At 47.7% G+C, this 17,500-nt stretch overlaps 1 protein-coding gene across 1 annotated transcript in view; it reads left to right on the top strand.

Moving 5' to 3' along the window:
* Nucleotides 1-17,500, top strand: part of jmjd1cb (jumonji domain containing 1Cb) — a 97,447-nt gene that overhangs the window by 65,881 nt on the left and 14,066 nt on the right. Inside the window, exons 4-12 of the mRNA XM_034558372.1 lie at nucleotides 7,110-7,215; nucleotides 7,318-7,442; nucleotides 7,990-8,133; nucleotides 8,944-8,985; nucleotides 10,967-11,237; nucleotides 14,213-14,776; nucleotides 14,859-15,198; nucleotides 16,103-17,042; nucleotides 17,149-17,346. Of these exons, the coding sequence (XP_034414263.1) occupies nucleotides 7,110-7,215; nucleotides 7,318-7,442; nucleotides 7,990-8,133; nucleotides 8,944-8,985; nucleotides 10,967-11,237; nucleotides 14,213-14,776; nucleotides 14,859-15,198; nucleotides 16,103-17,042; nucleotides 17,149-17,346 (2,730 nt within the window). The remainder of the gene's footprint in view (nucleotides 1-7,109; nucleotides 7,216-7,317; nucleotides 7,443-7,989; nucleotides 8,134-8,943; nucleotides 8,986-10,966; nucleotides 11,238-14,212; nucleotides 14,777-14,858; nucleotides 15,199-16,102; nucleotides 17,043-17,148; nucleotides 17,347-17,500) is intronic.

Raw genomic sequence — 17,500 nt, 5'->3', positions numbered from 1 at the left:
CCCAGTGTTGCTCCATTGTTGCTCCAGTATTGTCCCAGTGTTGCTCCAGTATTGTGCCAGTATTGCTCCAATATTGTGCCAGTGTTATCACAGTGTTGTCCCAGTGTTGTCCCAGTGTTGCTCCAGTATTGTCCCAGTGTTGTCCCAGTGTTGCCTGAGTGTTGTCCCAGTGTTGCTCCAGTGTTGCCCCAGTGTTGCTCCAGTGTTGCTCCAGTGTTGTCCCGGTGTTATTCCAGTGTTGTCCCAGTGTTGCTCCAGTGTTGCTCCAGTGTTGTCCCGGTGTTGTCCCAGTGTTGTCAGTGTTGTCCCAGTGTTGTCCGTGTTGCTCCAGTGTTGCTTCAGTATTGTCCCAGTGTTGTAAGTGGTGTCAGTGTTGTCAGTGTTGTCACAGTGTTGCTTCAGTATTGTCCCAGTGTTGTCTGTGTTGTAAGTGGTGTCAGTGTTTTCCCAGTGTTGTCACAGTGTTGCTCCAGTATTGTCCCAGTGTTGTCCCAGTGATGCTCTAGTGTTGTCAGTGATGCTCCAGTGTTGTCCCAGAGTGTTGTTCCAGTGTTGTCCCAGTGTTGCTCCAGTATTGTCCCAGTGTTACTCCAGTGTTGCTCCAGTATTGTCCCAGTGTTGCTCCAGTATTGTGCCAGTGTTGCTCCAATATTGTGCCAGTGTTATCACAGTGTTGTCCCAGTGTTGTCCCAGTGTTGCTCCAGTGTTGCCCCAGTGTTGCTCCAGTGTTGCTCCAGTGTTGTCCCGGTGTTATCCCAGTGTTGTCCCGGTGTTGTCCCAGTGTTGTCATTATTGTCCCAGTGTTGCTCCAGTGTTGCTTCAGTATTGTCCCAGTGTTGTCTGTGTTGTAAGTGGTGTCAGAGTTGTCAGTGTTGTCCCAGTGTTGTCACAGTGTTGCTCCAGTGTTGCTTCAGTATTGTCCCAGTGTTGTCCCAGTGATGCTCTAGTGTTGTCAGTGATGCTCCAGTGTTGTCCCAGAGTGTTGTTCCAGTGTTGTCACAGTGTTGCGCCAGTATTGTCCCAGTGTTGCTCCAGTGTTGCTCCAGTGTTGTCCCAGTGTTGCTCCAGTATTGTCACAGTGTTGCGCCAGTATTGTCCCAGTGTTGCTCCATTGTTGCTCCAGTATTGTCCCAGTGTTGCTCCAGTATTGTGCCAGTATTGCTCCAATATTGTGCCAGTGTTATCACAGTGTTGTCCCAGTGTTGCTCCAGTATTGTCCCAGTGTTGTCCCAGTGTTGTCCGAGTGTTGTCCCAGTGTTGCTCCAGTGTTGCTCCAGTGTTGCTCCAGTGTTGTCCCGGTGTTGTCCCAGTGTTGTCAGTGTTGTCCCGGTGTTGTCCCAGTGTTGTCAGTGTTGTCCCAGTGTTGTCCGTGTTGTCCCGGTGTTGTCCCAGTGTTGTCAGTGTTGTCAGTATTGTCCCAGTGTTGCTCCAGTGTTGCTTCAGTATTGTCCCAGTGTTGTCTGTGTTGTAAGTGGTGTCAGTGTTTTCCCAGTGTTGTCACAGTGTTGCTCCAGTGTTGCTTCAGTATTGTCCCAGTGTTGTCCCAGTGATGCTCTAGTGTTGTCAGTGATGCTCCAGTGTTGTCCCAGAGTGTTGTTCCAGTGTTGTCCCAGTGTTGCTCCAGTATTGTCCCAGTGTTGCTCCAGTATTGTGCCAGTGTTGCTCCAATATTGTGCCAGTGTTATCACAGTTTTATCCCAGTGTTGTCCCAGTGTTGCTCCAGTGTTGCCCCAGTGTTGCTCCAGTGTTGCTCCAGTGTTGTCCCGGTGTTATCCCAGTGTTGTCCCGGTGTTGTCCCAGTGTTGTCAGTGTTGTCCCAGTGTTGTCCGTGTTGTCCCGGTGTTGTCAGTGTTGTCAGTATTGTCCCAGTGTTGCTCCAGTGTTGCTTCAGTATTGTCCCAGTGTTGTCTGTGTTGTAAGTGGTGTCAGTGTTTTCAGTGTTGTCCCAGTGTTGTCACAGTGTTGCTCCAGTGTTGCTCCAGTGTTGCTTCAATATTGTCCCAGTGTTGTCCCAGTGATGCTCTAGGGTTGTCACAGTGTTGCTCCATTGTTGTCTCAGTGTTGTCCCAGTGTTGTCAGTGGTGTCACTGTGTTGTCAGTGTTGTCCAAGTGTTGCTCCAGTGTAGCTTCAGTATTGTCCCAGTGTTGTTCCAGTGTTGTCAATGTTGTCACAGTGATGCTCCAGTGTTGTCCCAGTCTTGTCAGTGGTGTCCCAGTGTTGTCCCAGTGTTGTCTCAGTGATGCTCTAGTGTTGTCCCAGTGTTGTCTTAGTGATGCTCTAGTGTTGTCACAGTGATGCTCTAGTGTTGTCCCAGTGTTGTCACAGTGATGCTCTAGTGTTGTCCCAGTGTTGTTTTAGTGATGCTCTAGTGTTGTCCCAGTGTTGTCCCAGTGTTGTCTCAGTGATGCTCTAGTGTTGTCCCAGTGTTGTCACAGTGATGCTCTACTGTTGTCCCAGTGTTGTCCCAGTGATGCTCTAGTGTTGTCCCAGTGTTGTCACAGTGATGCTCTAGTGTTGTCCCAGTGTTGTTTTAGTGATGCTCTAGTGTTGTCCCAGTGTTGTCTCAGTGATGCTCTAGTGTTGTCCCAGTGTTGTCCCAGTGTTGTCACAGTGATGCTCTAGTGTTGTCCCAGTGTTGTCACAGTGATGCTCTAGTGTTGTCCCAGTGTTGTCACAGTGATGCTCTAGTGTTGTCCCAGTGTTGTCACAGTGATGCTCTAGTGTTGTCCCAGTGTTGTCTTAGTGATGCTCTAGTGTTGTCCCGGTGTTGTCCCAGTGTTGTCAGTGGTGTCACAGTGTTGCTGCAGTGTTGTCACAGAGTTGTCACAGCCATTTTGGATCACGGCCATCTTGGATTTCGGCCATCGGCCTCTTGACTTTTTGCAACCAGTGAGCTGAAGTGACTGTATTTGAGTGACGTAGAGATGCTGTATTTGTCTCTGGTAGAGACCTGTCAATCACAAGGTAGCCCCGCCCTAAAGCAAACATATGGTCTGCTTGACTCTGAATGGACCATACATGGACCATGTTTACTGAGGGAATAAATCAAGAGAGAAGTAGGGTCATTTTATCATAGACTTCCATACAATCAGACTTCTTTTTGCAACTAGAGGAGTCTTCTCCTGCTGGCCACTAGAAATAATGCATGTTTAAGACACTTTCTCATTGGTTTCCCTCTTCAGGAGCGGAGGTTGCCGCCTGGTAGCTATGCATGCAGCCCTTAAAAGCAGAGCCGTAAGTGAAGTCGTCTCTGTTAACACCATTCGAGACGTTCAACTCGGCAGCTGCCATGACACCTCTTCACCCACAAGACACCAGATAACGTGGTAGAGGATGAAGAGAGCAAACTAGCAGCTGAAAGCTCTTGTTGTGTCCCACGCGACTGTTTTTTTGAAACGGCAAATGGCGCTGTAACCGATAGTCCTCGTCAACTCTAAGTGTACTTCTTATTGATTTACAAGCTGATTCCATTTACTCACACACACACACACACACATTCCTCCATTCTTAAACCACTATGCCCACACAGAGCTGCCTATTCTTCTGGAGACCTTTGAGCCCCACCGACCAGTAATAACAGTTTCTCTCTTTCTCTCTCTTTCTCTCTCTCTCTCTCTCACACACACTCACACTCACACTCACACTCACACACACACACACACATTTCCTCAGAGAGGTGCAGCAGTGACCACTCCCCTCTCTTTTTTTCCAGTTGGACAGGAAGGAGGGGGGGAGGGGGCTGAAATCTGTTTGGCATAAACTGTACAATGAAGTCACTGTTTAGTGGGCCAACCCAGCCTGCTGCTCAAGTCTGTCTGTCCGTGTGTGTGTGTTGCTAGAAAGTTATGGTGTGTGTTGAGGCTGAGGGACAGGAGATGGAGAATAAAACTGTCAGTGCTGACTCAGTGTGACCAAACGACACGCACACACACACACAGAGAGAGCAGTGTGTTTTCCAAAGTATCGTGCTCTCTCTCTCGCTCTATGTCTCTATGTAGAATAAATAAATATCTAGAATAGAAGAATACAGAACAGTACACAACTAAAGTCTCTCTCTCCTCCCTGCTTTCACACACTTCATCCCGGTGTCACGTTACTTTGACAACATGCTCACAGACACACACACACACACACACACACACACACACACACACACACACACACACACACACAGACACCTGTGGTGTCAGTTCACACGGCTGCTAGATATAGAGGGATTGCCTTACATGCGGCCGCCAGCTTGCTAACTACCAAACAACAGGCCTCTCATCTTAGCGGGGGACAATTTATTTGGCCGGATGGAATGACATCTGTTGTCAGTAGATTAGCAACGTAAAACTCGTCCGATCTGTTTTTGCTCATGTACATACATGCACATGTACGTTTATACATGCAGATAGATAATCTGGATTCAATTACAAAGGCCTTCTATATATCGACTGAAACTGATCAGGTCCACAGAGTGTGATGGGATATCAAATCTCCATGTGGTTACATGTCTGACTTGTGAATAATCAACAATCCAACAATCCATTCGAACCATATCAGATTCAGGTTGTGAACATAAGCAGGCTGAAGGAAAGCAGGAGGATTATTAAATGAGATATGCAGATCGTTGTGTGTGTGTGTGTGTGTGTGGGGGGGGGGGGGGGGGGGGGGGGGTGGTGAGTGCCATCAGTGCTAAAAAAAATAATAAGAAGAAACTCGCCCGCAGTTTGTTCCCTCGTGCCCTCCGCCTCAGCATCTCCATGGCAACGGGGCCTTCTGTCCCCAAAAAGGCAAGGCACTTTGAAACACTTCGAACAAGTGTTTCACAGCCCATCTGTCTTTGTCTCCCGATATATGTGAACGCGTGTCATATTTGTTGTCATGTTGCTAATTACCCGGTGCACAAGTTGTCCTTGTGTCACACTGTGGCATGCTCGCCTCAGCCCTGTGGTGTGTTTACAGCACGTGGGATCAAATAGGCCGGAGTCACAGACGCAGGTCGAAGGCGACAATAAACGTGGCTATAGTTTGTAGATCATAAAGCACACAAGGAATCTCGTTTGCTCCAGAAGAAGCTCTGTCCTCTGTTCAGCTTGTCCAGCACCGCTGCAGTCCATTCAGCACCGGGTCGGTTACTGTCACGCAGTCAGTGGAACAGCTTGCACATTCATTTGACGTCCCCACTGGACGGGGAGGTTACTCACTGAAGCATTTAAAGTCAGTGGTTGTAACGGTGGTGGTCGATTACGTGATGTGTGCGTTCTCTGCTGCAATGAGACAGATGAAGGCATGGCTCCCAAAGCTGCTGCAACAGTATTTATGTGAAAGGGATGACGACCTTGGTGTTGGTTATTCTAATGTTTACTGGAATGCTTCACCCTTAAAAACAATTCCTGAAGGAAATGTGCAAGCCTCCACGGTGGACTGCAAATTATAAAAGGAGTAATTGATATATACGTGTCTATTTTAAGGGTAAAGTATTCCTTTCAATGGTCAAAACAGACGTGTTGTGTCTATTGCATGGCCTGTTTATTTTCTCCATTACCAATTGGGGGGGGGGGGGGGGGGGGGGGGGGGGGGGGGGGGGATTTGCAGTCAACGTCTTTGTTATTTCCTGCACTTGATTCTGCGCTCATACTCCATTTCTCTCCAGCCTGATGAAAACGGACCAATCGGCGGTCATGGTGACCATGTTGCCTTGGTAACACAGTCTCTGTGGTATATCATGTCCAAACGGGCCAACGGTAAGCCGGGATAGTAGAACAGAGGCTCCGGGCTCATACATGTGTGTTGTTTCCTGAGGTTGAGCACTCCATGCTGCAGAGAGATGTGTGTCTCTTGTAGAATATGTGAGGGCGGTTTCTACTGACCTCTGTAGCCCCAAATTCCTCTGAGCTACTTTTACTGTTTGATTTAGAGCTGGACGAGGCTGGGAAACCAGATTGAGGTGATGAGTGATACAAAGACTTCAGACCTCTTCCACTGAGTGGAGAAAAAATATCCTGGTATGCAAATGTCCGCATTCTTTATAAAAAAAAATAGGAACCCTCCCACTGAGCACTACTCAGATTCCAAGTACATCGTGAATTAATTCACAGGTCTTCAGACGCCACGACAAGCACTGGTGGCTTTGCATTTCATTCATCCTCGTCTCACTTGTGATGCATCACCTTGAAGACTCTTCAAAATAACCTCAATTCAACTGCAAACACACCACAGTGTGGTGGCTGTGGTTGTGTTTCTTCTTCCTCATCTCCCATCTGTCAGCGTTGTGTGCTCTGCTCTGTGTGTGTTTGAGTGGGGAAGAATTTAGTCTTTTCTCCGGATCCCTTGCTTACCGTTCACCCTCTGTGTGTGAAACAGTCTTCTTTAAGGCTCATGGTTCCCCTCTTTGTGTGTGTGTGTGTGTGTGTGTGTGTGTGTGTATATTTAACTGCACTTGTGTGAAGATTTAGTGTCACTGAAATAGTTTGTGTGCGTTTCACTATTGATTGCTCCCGGTTGCACAACAGAACCTGCTGCTCTCCACTCACGGTGTTACAGCAGGCTCCGTTCCTGTTCCTCCTATTGTCTGTAATGACAACATCATCTATGACAGTTGGTAGTTCAGGCTTAGAATAATACATCACAATGAGTTGCACATTGTATTTGATGACAGTTAATACTTATTGTCGTTGTTAAAATATTTTGATTATTTATCATTTTTATTTTCAAATCCCAAATTTGTTTTAGTTCAGCCAAACTGCAGCTCAGAAGTACAGTTAGCTTTAGGGCGATGGCAGCCTGAAGACCAGTCAGGGGATGGATTCTTGAGTTGACAGGATACATCTGGGTGGGGGAAGTGAATGAGTAATGCTTGTCCCACCCTCATTACCACCACAGGTCTTTTCAAGCAGGGCCCTGAAACCCCTCCCACTGCTCTCAGTGACCTACACACGGGTGAATTTAGTAATAAAAATGAAAATGTCCCCCACCTCCGCACTACAAACAGTCTCACAATGCACACCTGTTTACCACCTGAAATAGTGTGAGAGCACCTTGTCCTTCTAGTGTGGACGACCATACAACAAAGTCTGTGTCTGAAGTGTGTGTGACCGATCCGTTGATGTTCTGTGCGCAGGATGAGGTGGACAGTCAGAACCCAGTGTTGAGAGACAACCATCAGCTCCATGAAGAAGTGAGGGGCTGGCTCAAAGACCAGAAGGTGCAGGAAATTTTTATGCAAGGTAAGCTCTTCTCCACGCTCTTTCCATGTCGTCACAATGTATGGCGTTCGACTCTTTAAATCAACGGGACAATAACTGTGCCATGTTTCCTGTTTCTTCCAGGTCCCTATTCACTGAATGGCTACCGAGTGCGTGTGTACAGACAAGACTCGGCCACCCAGTGGTTCACTGGCATCATTACACACCACGACCTCTTCAGTCGAAACATGGTCGTTATGAATGACCAGGTACACACACACACACTCACACTGGTCTTTATCATGTATGTGTGTAGTTTACATGTGAGCGTAGCATCAAGTAGTATAATGCACAAAGGGAAATGACGGTGTTCATGTTTTTAGTTTTTTTTGTCACAAACTAGTCTTTTGATTTTAGTTTAGGTAAGTTCATTTGCTGGTGTACTTTTTGGGTAGTTTCTCCCAGTTCCTTCCAAGAGCCAGTAACACTGCCCGACATTACTAGCTCATAGTCAAGTCATGTTTCTTACCTTTTGAGGAGGAGATACTTTTGGGCAGTCTAGGACACTGTTTACTAATCCGGAGACACTGTATGATTCTACAGATGCAAGCAGGTTGTTGAGTAGTTAATTACTTTGTGTGAATTCATTCTCTTCAACTTGATCATTTGACGTAGCTTTTAAAAGCTGGTGTTTTGCCACAGTCTTCTCTGACTAAAGGCCTTTGGACAGTGAGATGGGCCACCTTCACAACCAGGAGGCGTTTCCATCTTATCCACTCAGCTCACGTGTGTAAAGTGAATCTGGTGTGTGTTCAGGTGCTAGAACCTCAGAACGTGGATCCCTCTATGATCCAGATGACCTTTCTGGACGACGTGGTCCACTCTCTGCTGAAAGGAGAAAACATCGGCATCACTTCCAGACGGAGGTCACGATCCAGCACGAACAACAACTCTGCCCACGTGAGTGCACACACACACACACACACACACACACACACACACACAAAACAGCAACAACTAAACTAGTAACAGTCAAGCAGACAAACACATAGAAAAATCTGTTGACATATTTAACTCTGTCTGTTCGATGTGTTATGTATTAATAATGCATAAACGCAAGTACAGATCTTACACTTTATGAAAATATCAGTTAAGAGTTGGAGCTTGCATGATATACGTTTTAGGATAGAACTAATATTAAGAAAGAAAATGCTGCACTTAAATACAAATTAAGGCTCAGATTAATCCCAATTCCAATTCATGCAGGTGATGTCATTCTGTCATCAGAGCACCAACACACCCTTTAAAATAAATGTGGGAACTAGCCGACATGTACATCACAAATTAAATATGTGTACATAATGGAGGCAGTAAACAACAGGAAATGGTTTATTTTGGGAAAAATACAAAATAAATATCTTATAATATATTTTCTTGAACCATAACCGTGGTCATCTAAGAATTCCTTCTCATAACTGTTTTGACCCATGTCTGCTGTCCTGTTTTTTTGCTTTTGTAATCAAGAGAACTTAAAATAGTAAAATATGTCCCTTTATGCTTTTTATTTAGCTTTACACTCAAACTTACCAGTTGGCCGAACACTATTTAATACACTATTGGCATTGTTGCATGATGTCACATGTGGAAGGAGCTCAGTGGTCAAACCGGTCCGTTGATACAGTCTCTCCTTGTCCTGCATTTTCTTTATATTAATTTCACTTGGTTATTTCCTCTTTTGATCTGTTTTGTCTTGTTGTTGACACATTAAAGATGGCGGGAGGGAGACCCAGCGGGACCACTGGCAGCACTCAGGTAACTCCCCCCCCCTTACACACACACACACACACACTTTCCACAATCCACTACATTTGAGTGTAGCAGCTGACAGACATGACCTGTGCTTGATTGAAAGAAATGACCAAGACCACGTTTGTATTGGCACTATATTTGGGCTTTGGAGGAAGTACTCAGGCTGAGGTGTCACATGGTCAATAACATGAGGTGCAGATTGGTTCTGTCCTCCCAGAGTCACTGGTTATGGGGGGGGGGGGGGCATTAGTTAATAAAAGATTTAAAAAACTGGGCCTCCGACAGTGGTTTGTCTGGCGAATGTCTGACACAACCTGGAGATGAAATGTCAAAGTATTACAAAGTATTAGTATTAAAAGAGTGTCTTCGGGCCAAACCTCCTGCCTGCACTACCATCTTGTGGCTGCTGCCTCTACCGCACACTGTGCAGCGCAGCATTATTACACCGTACAAAAAGCTCCATCACAGGTTGGTGTGGTCACAAGTACACACACCACACCTGGAAAAGGATAAGACGGAATGCATGAATGCCACATCAGAGTTGTAGAAACCACACGTTCCCTGTAATCATAACACTCATAACTGTTTCTCATTATGCCATAGATATAATGTCATTTTGCATATTTGATAGTATCGTTGTTCTAATCCTGTGTTTCACAAGGCAAACTGGTCAGCATTTATCTCTTGATTTCGCTCTTGTGATTGAAGAAAATCAAGTTTTCTAAATGTTAATGTTGAGCAGAGCAGAATGGGTGTAGAGAGCGTTAGTTCTGTAGCTGCTCGAGGGCTGTTATGATATCTAGACCACATGTCTAATCCAGTTTACATACAACAGGGGGATGAAATACGTCTGGAATACTCAGGTGTGCCAAACCGCTTTCTATCGTAAAGGTCCAGTGTGTTGCGTTTTTTTTCTATTAACAGAAATGGAATAAAATATTCATAACTATGTTTTCATTAGTGTGTAATCACCTGAAACCGAAAAACTCATGATATTATGCATAGAATGAGCCCTTCATAGTGAGCGGGTCCTCAATGTTTCTACAGTAGCCCAGAAAGGACCAACCAAACGCTGGCTACAGTGTTTTTGAGTTCTCCATTGAGTTCTCCATTGAGTTCTCCGACGCGCTTGTGAAACGGTGGTAACGTGAGCCGCAGAGCGCAACACCACCGCCATCCGCTGTCTGACTCCCTAACGTGGTACGGAACCACAATGCGGTCTAATCCAACAGTCCTGTTATACATCCTCCCCTCATGAAGGTTCTAATGTTCAGCTCTTCAAGGAGTTTTGCTCATTTTGGAGGCTGCGTTTTCCATATTCGCTCACTGTCATTAAAACAGAAGTGATAAAGAACGTTAGAAACACCTCTCAGTATTGAAGTCCAGCAGTTGATGTCACCCCCTCTAATGCTGCGTAAACAGCTGGACTAAATCTAGTGTTGGAATGTGAAAGGAATGTGAACTCTTCTCCATATGGACGAGGAGAGGCAGAACATGTCGGCAGCCACTTGTTGTATTTCTGATGTACTCTCCAGAACCTCCGCAGTGGAGGGGGACTGTGCTCTGCTGCCAGACCCAGCTGTTGCCAGTGGAGCTGGCTGAGGTTGTGTGAGGATATGCTGCTATTTTTAGGCTCATAAACAACTGAGGATGTTCAGGCACACATGTGTAGTACCTGTCTCTTTAAGACGAGGCAGGTGAACGTCACTGCAGGACCCCAATAGCATCTGCAGCAGCCCAAACTGTGTCCCCCAAACTGACCGTGGAGTTGAATGAACTCTCAAAAGCAGTCTCAATAAAAACAGAGCATTGTAACCTTCACACAGGGAGCGCTTTGATTGGACAGCATTAGTTTGAGCTGGTGTGTGCAGATAGGATGCATTGCGGGGGTGTCATATTGCATGGCTTTCAACTGTTGAGGTCTATACAATAAACTGCACGTCTCTCTACGTGAGCTAACCTACGACTGTTTGGGGACTTGCAGAGTCATTACACGCGAGCCCAAGCCAACAGCCCCCGCCCCATCATGACCTCATCGGGCCCCAACCCAAAGGGTTCCCAGGGGACGCTGGCCTCTCAGCAGCAGAGCCAATCGCAGCAAAGCCAGCAGCCCGTCAGCCAATCGCACCACTCGCCCGGCAGCAGTGGGCGGGAGCAGAGGGAGCAGCGCAACTCTCGCTCGTCCAGGAGGAAAGGATCGGACAGCAGCGTTCCAGAGGAGGACAAGGACCGAAGAGAGGAGCCCACAGGGAGAGGTGAGGATCCTCTCCTCCTGATTGGAATGCATAGCTCTTTAAATAGTTGATGTAGTCAATAGACAACCTGCTGCATTAAACGAATACATGTGTGAACCTATGATTTAAATTATTTATAGAAGCATATTATTTTTACATTACATTACATGTTATTTAGCTGACGCTTTTATCCAAAGCGACTTACAATAAGTGCATTAAACCATGAGTCAAAACTCAGAACAACAAGAATCAAGCAAGTACAATTTCTTCAATAACGTTAAACTACAGAATACTATCCGTAAGTGCCATTTAAGTGCTACTAAAGTGCTAAACAACAAAGTGCTATCGGTAAGGGTCATTTAAGTGCTACTACGGCTCTACCCTCCCTATTCAAGGTATAGTCGAAAAAGATGTGTTTTTAGTTTGCGACGGAAGATGTAGAGACTTTCTGCTGTCCTGATGTCAATGGGGAGCTCGTTCCACCAATGAGCAGCCAGCACAGCAAACAGTCGTGATTTTGTTGAGTGTTTAGCTCGAAGTGAAGGAGCTACAAGCCGATTGGAAGAAGCCGAGCGAAGTGAACGGGCTGGGGTGTACGGTTTGACCATGTCCTGGATGTAGACTGGACCCGATCTGTTCGCAGCACGGTACGCAAGTACCAATGTTTTGAAGCGGATGCGGGCGGCCACCGGTAACCAGTGAAGGTCGCGGAGGAGCGGAGTAGTGTGGGTACATTTCGGGAGGTTGAAGACCAGTCGAGCAGCTGCATTCTGGATGAGCTGTAGAGGTCGAATGGCATTAGCAGGTAGACCTGCCAGGAGGGAGTTGCAATAGTCCAGCCGTGAGATGACCAGAGCCTGGACCAGAACCTGTGCCGCCTTCTGAGTGAGGAGGGGTCGTATTCTCCTGATGTTGTACAGCATGTACCTACAGGAGCGTGTTGTTGCGGTAATGTTGGCAGTCAGGGAGAGTTGACTGTCGAGCGTCACTCCGAGGTTCCTGGCAGTCGGAGTCGGGGCCAACACTGAGTTGTTGAAGTTAATAGTTAGGTCGTGGGTGGGAGAGCCTTTTCCTGGAAGGAGGAGAAGTTCAGTCTTGTCCGGGTTAATTTTCAGGTGGTGAGCGGACATCCACTGAGAGATGTCGGTCAGACAGGCAGAGATTCGTGCTGCTACCTGCGTTTCGGATTGGGGAAACAAGAGGATCAGTTGGGTGTCATCAGCATAGCTGTGGTAGGTGAAGCCATGCGAGCGAATGACAGAGCCGAGAGAGTTGGTGTACAGAGAGAAGAGAAGAGGACCAAGGACTGAGCCCTGAGGGACCCCAGTAGTCAGAGGACAAGGCTCAGACACAGATCCTCTCCAGGTTACCCGGTAAGAGCGGTCGGTGAGGTAGGATGAGAAGAGTGAGAGCGCGGTGCCTGAGATACCCAGGTCCTGGAGGGAGGACATGAGGATCTGGTGGTTCACTGTGTCAAAGGCAGCGGAAAGGTCTAGAAGGATAAGGACAGAGGAGAGAGAGGCTGCTCTAGCAGTGTGAAGCTGCTCAGAGACAGCAAGGAGGGCAGTCTCTGTTGAGTGGCCTGTCTTGAATCCAGACTGGTGGGGGTCTAGAAGGTTGTTACTGTGGAGATAGGAGGAGACTTGGTTAGAGATAGCTCGCTCTAGAGTTTTGGAACGAAAGGGGAGGAGAGAGACAGGTCTGTAGTTATTGACTTCAGATGGGTCGAGAGTGGGTTTCTTCAGGAGAGGGTTGACTCTTGCCTCCTTCAGAGAGTTAGGGAAACAGCCGGTGTTTCTTTATAATGCCACAGTCAACAGTAGTCCCAGTGAAAAGGACTAAAGACTCCAGCTAGCTGTCCCTAGCACATCATCGGCACAGGCAGCATGTTTAAGCGATTGTAAAAATGACAGATTCAAGATGAGAGGCCACTAGTCCCCGTGGTGTAGTTTTGCAGATACTAACCGCATCCATAAACCAGACAGCAGCAGCAAACAACGGCTCATACATCGTTGTGCATGTCAACAATGGCAAGAAAACTAGCGTTGTCTTTACAAGCCTTCACCGCGGTATGGTCACTGTTTCATCAACCTAGAGCCAGAGCCAAAACTCCACTCATCACTGGAACACACAGTCCACTTGAGAATCTAAATATGAATCTTTGTGTGATTGTAGTGCAGTCACTCTCCCTTCTTTGTATTATTCTGCTGTCAGCAGATCACAGGAGATGAAAGCTGTTTGAGGTTGTTTTTGAGCTGCCGATTCCGATTCCCTTTCAGCATACACAGACCTTTTGTAACTTTTCTTTCATGGAAAAGTGAAATTAGATCATTTGTTCATAATAACATATTTATTAGTTCCAAATGTTTTTAAGATTGTTCCTCCATGGCCTGACACTTTTTCACTCACTTCCCCACTGACGACAACATTTGAGCGGCAAAAAAAACAAAACTGGACATGGCCATCCATTGATTTTGACACCGTGCTGCTCTCTCTGGCTGAAGTCACATGCAAAGCGACCCATCAACATGCTTTCGTCAGGTCAAAACTACCTGGGGAAATCCTCTGAGCCCGATTTTCAACACCAGATGTGACTAGAGAAAGCAAACCATTCGTTTGTCTTTGATATAACCCATAGACGAGGTTAGAGGTTATAGAACATATTCTTTCCCACTAGATCGTTTTCTATGTCCATATATTTGTATGTAACGATGGCTATAAGCCAACAGCTAGCGGTTGACATGTTGAGAGCCGTTGCGAGGCAATCGAAACCTCATTTTGAATCTTGCACCTTTTAACTGATGGCACTAATCGGTCCAAATGCTTCACGACTACTCACACCACACCTTCCAGATAGAACACATTGTGGTGCTTTCGGCTTCATGGTTCAATCTTTCAAACACTAAACTGTTTGGCTAAAATAATTATTTGGGCAGGACAATGTGGAGAAGATGGAAGCTGTGTTTGAGTTTGTTTGCTCTCTTTCATTTCTCCAGACTCCAAGTCAAAGGCCAAACAGGCGGTGAACAAACGCAGGAAAGGCGAGGAAGATGAGAAGAAGGCAGGTCTAAAGAGGCTAAAGACTGACATGACCTCTGACCTGTCGGAGAGCAGCGACTCAGAAAACCCGCACAACAAGAGGACCGCCCACTCCTCCTGCTCCTCCTCCTCCTCATCGTCCTCGTCCTCCTCGTCCTCTTCCTCTTCCTCCTCCTCGGAGGCCAACTCTGAGAACGAGCTAAAGTCTCGTGCCAGTGATGTGAAACAAATCGTCGTTTCCAAAAAGGAGGAGGAGAAGGAGCAGCAGCCGCCCCCGATGCAGGGCACCAAAATGAACGATTCCTCCTCTCTCATTGGCCGCCTGTCCCCATGGGCGGAGCTTCAGGGAGCGGAAGACGGCAAGAAGGTTGTGGTCAAGGAAACGGGCAAAATGTCAACCAAGCAGGAAGAGGAGTTGGTGGCGGTGACGCAGATCACCCAGTCTCCACGGCAACAGGTGCCTCAGATGTCTGAGGCGGTCCAGGCCGGCAGTGTGGAGAGCAGCAAGAGCATCGTGAAAGGTACAGGCAGCTGTCATACATGTGCTGATCATCAGGAAGCTTAGTATTCTTATCGTATAATATGGTTGTTTTTTCTTTGAAGTGTCTTCTCAATCTCAGACGCCATCGCTGTCCAATCCCGCCGGCACTGGCAGCAGAGGCGTGATCGACATCACGGATGAGGCCCAGGCCACTGTGCACCAGGAGAGCTCCGAGGCCGTGTCAGCACTGCTCGCCTCGCAGAAGGCCGAGTCCACGGCCCTCTCCCCTTACCTTCCCCTCAACCCCTCTCCCGTTTCTTCGCCGCCCGTTCCGCCGTCTCCCTCGCCATCGGAAGGAGGCCGCAGGACGGATACTGAGCCGCAAGGCATTATGGGAGGTGGCATAACAGCAGCCAGGAGCTTAAGCAACAAGATGGAGTTTACTCCCTCTGAGGTCATCAGGTGAATACAGAAGGCTTCAAATAGTGTTTGAGTGTATTGTCCCGGGAATCATGGACTTGTTTTTAAGGTACGACTTACCGTCAAAAAACATCGGCCATATTTCAAACGACCCTAAATGCAACCTGTGGGTTCCCAACCTGACGGCTTGTGTTTTATTTGATAGTATTATTAGTTATTAAGGCAAAAGAACATAATTTATGTAAATCAACATTAGAATGAACATAACATAAACTCATGCACGCAGCTTGAACTTCGCCATAGCTGCGAGGAATATGACATGCCGAGTTCTTTGCCTGTGAGATTTTGACAAGTAGAAGTCACCCATTTAAGCTGAGACGTTCAGAGGCTGCTGGTGTGGCCCTTCTGTAACAGCCCAGCCATGTTGATAACGTCACCAATCACTCAAAGTTAAAAGACATTTCCTTATTTTTTTCTTCAGCATTTCAAACATTGTGCATTGTGCAGCCAAGCCAATGTAGCCGGTTGAATATAGAACAGTCCCAGCGTGGGATTAACCTGCATATACACCTGCTCAGAACAGAGCAGGCCTTCGACAGTCAGTGCTGGTACAGTAGAGGAATTTGATGAGCAAAAAGCAAATTACCGTTTTGCTTCTCTTTTGCACATGGGAAGACCTAAAGGATTTAAAAGCACGTGTATAAAAGCCTACACTGTAAATCTGCGTATACATGCTACAGGTCAGTAACCCGGTTGCCCCCTTATTTTTAAAACACGGTTGCTTATTTTAACTGCTGTGGTGATGCAAATAAACCACAGCAGTGATTTCAGTTCTCCCTTCCTTCACCTAGTGAGAATGTGAAGAGAGACATTGATAGTGAAACAACGTAGATCGTTTTCTGTGTACACGTGAAAAACAGTTTCTACTGTGCTTTTATCTTTTTAGGCCTGTCACATCGATGGTTGAAAATGTGGTGTTGGTGGAGAAGGAGAAAACTGTCCTTCCTCATCATCTCCATCATCAACAGCAGCAGCAGCACGCACAACAACAACACTACACATCCATCCACCCCGGCATCAGGAGCCCGTCTCTGTCTGAGGAGACGAGAAAACACCCTCCGCAACAAGTGCCACCCCACAAGATGAACACAATCCTCCACCCTGAACTAGTCAGATCCAGAATGAGCCCCAACCCAGCTCAGCTCGACGCCCTGAAACAGAAACCACAGCACCCCAACAACTCTCAGAGCCATCCCTACCCCAACACAAATCCAGCTGACCTTCTCAAGGCTAAGCCCCACCCGGGCCTGCTGGACATCTCCAAACCCAAACCCAACACCTCCCCAGAGGTCTCCAAGCATAAAATACCAAGGTACTCCGATACCTCCCCGCCTCCATTAGGCCGCTTGGCGGCCAAATTAGAAACGGCAGAATCCCCGCGGTCCGGTTTCAAGCCGGTGCCGGCGCGGTCGGAGTCTGGTGGAGTCAGTTTGAGCTGCAGCACCAAGAGCCCTCTGATCATCGATAAGAACGAGACCTTCACCGTTTACAGGGACCCAGCGCTGGTCCGCTCAGACGCTGAGAACTCTGTCTCCGTCTCCGTGTCCTCCAACCACGTGGCAGCCTATCTCCATCCCCACCTGCACACCCTTCACTCCCCCTCCCCTCACTCCCCCTGCCTCACCACCGCGTCCCACCCCCATGCCGCCTCCCACCTCCTCGCCCCTCCTCACACCTCTTCCCTACCTCACTCGCACCTGTTGCCCCCCGGGGTGCTCCCGTCCATGCCTCCTCCCACGGCGTCCCTCCTTGGGGGCCATCCCCGGCTCGACTCCCCCAGCGGGCTGGGCCACCTCGCCCTGCCTCACCAACAGCAGTTCCTCCAGGTCTGATTCCATATAAATACGCAGCTCCTCTCCCAGCTGATCCAATCAGGATATGTCTCTTTGAAACTGAACATTATTTACACCAGATATGTGTCTTTGCTTTCAGGGTCAGGGCCCCCCTCCACCCTCTCTACTAGCCCAGGCTCATGGCGGGGCAGCAGGGCTGGGTCTTTACCCTATCCTTTGGCAGTACCCCAACGGAACGCCCACCTCTTACCCCCCGGGGCTCAACCTGCCCCCCACAGCCAAGTGGGTCCACCCTGAAAACCCTGTCAGCGTGAATTCCGAGGGTTCGCTCAGGAGGGTAGGTGCATGCGTTTGTGTGTGTTTTGGGGGGAATTGTTACTGTCTTTACCTCCACATTATGCTCCACAGACTGAAGAGAACCTCTTTGTTTGGAACAGACGCACTTCACCGTCATGAAAATGTGAATAACGATGTAAAAACCATCACGTTGT

This window comes from Cyclopterus lumpus, chromosome 19, assembly GCF_009769545.1.
Source record: "Cyclopterus lumpus isolate fCycLum1 chromosome 19, fCycLum1.pri, whole genome shotgun sequence".
Classification (NCBI taxonomy): domain Eukaryota; kingdom Metazoa; phylum Chordata; class Actinopteri; order Perciformes; family Cyclopteridae; genus Cyclopterus; species Cyclopterus lumpus.
The sequence above is the reverse complement of the archived record's forward strand: the minus strand, read 5'-3'. Positions and strand labels throughout refer to the sequence as shown.